The sequence below is a fragment of the Aquarana catesbeiana genome, linkage group LG04 (assembly GCF_042186555.1).
Source record: "Aquarana catesbeiana isolate 2022-GZ linkage group LG04, ASM4218655v1, whole genome shotgun sequence".
NCBI lineage: Eukaryota > Metazoa > Chordata > Amphibia > Anura > Ranidae > Aquarana > Aquarana catesbeiana.
In genome coordinates this window covers 375,983,436-375,988,057 of record NC_133327.1, presented here as the reverse complement: position 1 = coordinate 375,988,057, position 4,622 = coordinate 375,983,436, and the positions used below count along the sequence as shown (strand labels likewise).

The window sequence follows — 4,622 nt, the reverse complement described above, 5'->3', positions numbered from 1 at the left end:
CACTCTGATGGTTAACCTATTTACTTAGTTAAATCTCTCATATATTATTTCAGACATTTGATACCTGTATTGTATCTTTGTAATATAAAGTTTAGTTGTCTGACAGTACAACCATTGTAGTTTAACCCTTCTAATACAACTACAGTAAATAAGGTTATTATTCAAGTATAACTGTGTGAGTGTTGTTTTACTCTTCATCACCAGCCAAGAGGAGGGTAAGGTAACTACAGGCAGATATATAATATTGAGTATTGTGAATTTGCCTTTATGATTTCGGTTTGATTGCACACTATTACACCACAGCTGTGTCAGGGGGACTGAGATATTCAGGAGGGAAACAAAGTAGAGTACAGGCCCAAATATATCAGCAGCTCCTTCGGGGGTTAGTGCTACATGTGGGGGCTCGTCCGGGATACTGTGACTCTGCAAGCAACCCCCCAGATACCCTCTTAGTACCGGCATGGACCCTGCCACTGTGGTTCAGTGGTGCGAAGCCGAAGGTATTCACTCGGAAGCGAGCGTAGCAATTGAACTCCCAGGGGATGACTGGAAAGAAGAACATGTAAAAGAGGTTGTGCAGGCATTATCCCCAGAGAGGAAGGCCTGGGTGATAGCCATGAGGCCAGACTATGGGACCTCTCGCACTTATGCCCTACTAGAGTGGAGGAAGGGTGTCCCCGAAAATTTCCAAGGTAACAGTGTGAAACTGTCTGATAGAACCAAATTCTGTGTGATGCACCCAAAGAGGCCAGGTGAGAACCCTACCAAATCCACACAAGTGAAATCAGTCAAGGTAAAAGTTCCCTCCCGGTCACGTCTGACCACAATTGAACCAGAGCTTTTTACAGCCTTAGGGAACTTTGTGGCGAAATGTCAGAAGGGCAACCTCACATATCCTGGAAATGCATACCAGAAACTCAGCATTTTCTCTGGAAGGCAGCCTGTACCCCCAGAGGAAAACAGCTTTGAGGAGTGGTTGGAGCAAACCACCCAAGCCTTAGATGAATGGGATGTGCCAGAAATGCACAAGAAACAGAGGATTGCAGAGAGCTTAAGAGGACCTGCTTCAGAAGCAATACAGAATTTAAAGCTCAACAAGAGAGATTGCGTGGCTCAGGACTACTTAGACATCGTACAGGATGTGTTTAAACAGAGAAGGGAGAGAAGCTATCAGAGTATCAGAGTATATAAGGCGTTTGGATAGGATCATACACCAGATTCTGTTGAAAAAAGAACTAGACCCTTGGAAGGTGGATGAAGTCTGAGCCAAACAAGTCTTGAGGGGTGCCCAGCCATTGGACCCCATAATGCTCCCGTTAAGAACCCATCAAGATGGTGGCATTCTGAAATACACGGACCTGATCCGAATTGTGCGGGAAGAAGAAGCCATCCTGGAGAAGAAGAAAGAGAAAATCCAAAGGCCAAAATCAGTCGTTGGAATTAGGACGGCTAGTGCAACTAATGGCGACCCTCAGATCGAACTTCTTCAGACACAGGTGGCAAAGTTGATGGAGATGATGGCCCTGTTGACTGCCAAGCACGTCACTCCACCGATGGAGGAGTTCAAGCACCCAAAGAACTGTTAAACCCCATAGTGGTGGAAAAGCACAAGTCCTGTTTCAATTGTGGAGGAGTTGGACATTACAGACGGGTATGCCCAAGCCCAAAAACAGAAACAAAACTCAAACGGTCAGCGGAAATCTTCAGGGGGCCCCAGTGAAGGAGTCAACTGGGTGCCCTACTACATAGCCAACTCCAAACCGACCTGTACACCTCAGACCTCTGCAATTACAGCTAGACCAAAATGGAAGAAAAGGAACCCACGGAAGCCAAGTGCGAAAGTACAAGTCATGAAGCAGGCAAAGATTGCCACTCCCCATGGTTTCCCTCACAAGCTAGTGAGACCTTCTCCGATTGTCCCCATTCAGATAGAGGGGATATATACTAAAGCCCTGTTGGACACTGGAGCTCAGGTTACTCTATTATACAGGAACTTTTCCGAGAAATATCTCAAACATCTCCCATTGCAAAAGCTGGAAGAGCTGGAGATATGGGGCCTAGGGACCCAGAACTTCCCCTATGATGGCTACCTATCTATCAAACTCACCTTCGACCCGAGTATGGCAGGGAGGGCTGAAACCTTTGATACCTTGGCAGTGGTGTGTCCTCGCCCTCCAGGGGCTGACAGAAGTTCCCTCATTATTGGGACCAACACTGATCTGGTACGAAGACTGCTTACACCATTATTGCAGGAGAAGAACACCCCAACCAAGGGTGTACATCCCATGTTAACACAGGTGTACCGGGATCTTATACAGGAACAGAAGGCCCCCACAGAAGGAGTGGGAAAGGTCTGGCATCTGGACAAGAGTGAAAAACTGGTACAACCGGGTGAAGTAGTTTGCCTAAAAGCCTCTAACAAGCTAAGTTGGAGACAGCCCTGTCCCTTCATCGTCCTTGAGACGGACAGGCAGAAAGAAGGCAAGGGCCTGGAAGTCATCCCTGAAGTTGTCAACTAAGGCGCTGAAGAGAATTAAAGGAAGAGTCTCAGTCAGTGTTCGCAACACAACAGCCTTACCTGTAAAGGTACCTGCCAGGATGCTGCTGGGGCAAGTCAGCCAAGCAACCCCAGTCTCACCGTGTGGTATCATGGGAGAACTCAAGGGAGAGATTCCTGTGGAAGAGTTCTACCCAAAGAACACACCTCTCACCCTTGCCTGGATGGAGAGAGGGAAGAATCAGCTCCTGAGATGGAGGACTGCCTTCTCAAAAAGTGAGTTCGATGTGGGGCTTGCAAAGAGTGGCGAACACAAAATCCGCCTAGAAGAAGACAAACCCTTCCGAGAGAGGGTAAGGCGGGTCCCGTTGGGAGATCTGGAAGACCTACGGAACAGCTAGCTGAGCTGAAAAGGACGGGGATTATTTGAGAGTCCCGGAGTCCATATGCCTTTCCCATAGTGGTCGTAAGGAAAAAGAATGGCTCTTTGCGATTATGTATCGATTACCGGACACTAAATCGGAGGACCATCCCAGATCAGTACACCACACCTCGGAGAGAGGATGCCCTACAGAGTCTGACAGGAGCAAAGTGGTTCAGTGTGCTAGATCTTAAGAGTGGGTACTATCAGATCCCCATGTGCCCTGAAGATAGAGAGAAGACCACTTTTATTACCCCTGTAGGGTTCTTCGAATTTAATCAAATGCCTCAAGGTCTGTCTGGAGCCCCAGCAACCTTCCAACAATTAATGGAGAAGACAGTGGGTGACATGAACCTGATCGAAGTATTGATCTATCTAGACGATGTCATAGTGTTTGGCAGAACAATGGAGGAACACGAAGAGCGGCTGGAGAAGGTCTTGAAGAGACTACATGACAAAGGCCTGAAGCTCTCTTTGGAGAAGTGTCACTTTTACCAACATTCAGTGAACTACTTGGGTCACATCATGTCCACTGAAGGAGTGGCAACAGACCCTCAGAAATTGGAGGCCGTTACCTCCTGGCCTAGACCAACTAACGTGACTGAACTTAGATCCTTTCTAGGGTTCTGTTCTTATTACAGGCGGTTTGTGGAAGGGTGTGCTAAAATAGCCCACCCACTCACCGAGCTGTTGAAGAATCAAGAAGGAACTGGCTCAGATTCAGAAGGCTTGGGGAAGCCAAAGGAAGGCCCCAGAAAGAAGAAAGAGTCCATCCAGGAAGAATGGCCTACACAGTGTGAAGAGGCTTTCAGACAGTTGAAATGGAGCCTTACCACTGCTCCGGTTCTAGCCTATGCAGACCCTTCTAAATCCTATGAATTGCATGTGGATGCCGGCCGAGATGAGCTGGGTGGAGTACTTTACCAGGAACATAATGGACAACAAAGGCCCATAGCCTACGTGAGCAGAAGTCTAGTCCCCGCTGATTGGAACTACCCCACTCACAAACTGGAATTCCTGGCTTTAAAATGGGCTCTGGTAGATAAACTCAAGGATTACTTGTATGGTGCAGAGTTTGTGGTTAAGACAGACAATAACCCACTTACTTATCTACTTACCACAGCAAAGTTGGATGCTACTGGCCATAGGTGGTTGGCTGCACTCTCAGCGTTCACATTCAGCTTGAAATACAGACCAGGAATAGGAAATAGAGATGCTGATGCATTATCAAGACAACCTCACTGTTCCCAAAGTCAAGAAGAAGAATGGACTCAACTCACCCCAGAAGGAGTGAGGGCCCTTTGTGATGGAGCACAACAGCAAACAGGTGGGGCTAGAGCAGAAGAAGTTGTAGTATCTGCTGCCGGAGTGCCTAAGTGTTACTGTGATGTCACCCAAATTGCAGAGGAAGGTTTACCAAAGCTGTCCAGGAGGGATCTTCAATTAGATCAACAGGGAGACCCAATTTGTAGCCTGGCACTGAAGGCTTTGGAGGGAGAAAACCCGACCTACTTCTCAAGAGCACTGAAAAGGAAGCTCGAGTTCTACACAAAGAGTGGGATCGGCTACAGCTCAAACAAGGGGTGGTCTACCGAAGGGGGCCCTCTGACAATGGCGAAGAAAAGTGGCAACTGTTCTTACCGGAGAAGTACCGAGAGAAGGTACTGATTGCTCTATATGACCACCATGGCCATTTGGGAGCAG

At 47.7% G+C, this 4,622-nt stretch overlaps 1 protein-coding gene across 1 annotated transcript; it reads left to right on the top strand.

Moving 5' to 3' along the window:
* Nucleotides 1–460: 460 nt before the first annotated feature.
* LOC141141253 (paraneoplastic antigen Ma2-like) lies at nucleotides 461–1,204 on the top strand. The gene has a single exon (XM_073628933.1). The coding sequence runs from the start codon at nucleotides 461–463 to the stop codon at nucleotides 1,202–1,204; it is 744 nt and encodes a 247-aa protein (XP_073485034.1).
* The last annotated feature ends 3,418 nt before the right edge of the window (nucleotides 1,205–4,622 follow it).

What these genes read in the sequence shown, in the direction of transcription:
- LOC141141253 (XM_073628933.1), top strand. Translation starts at nt 461, where the DNA reads ATGGACCCTGCCACTGTGGTTCAGTGGTGCGAAGCCGAAGGTATTCAC.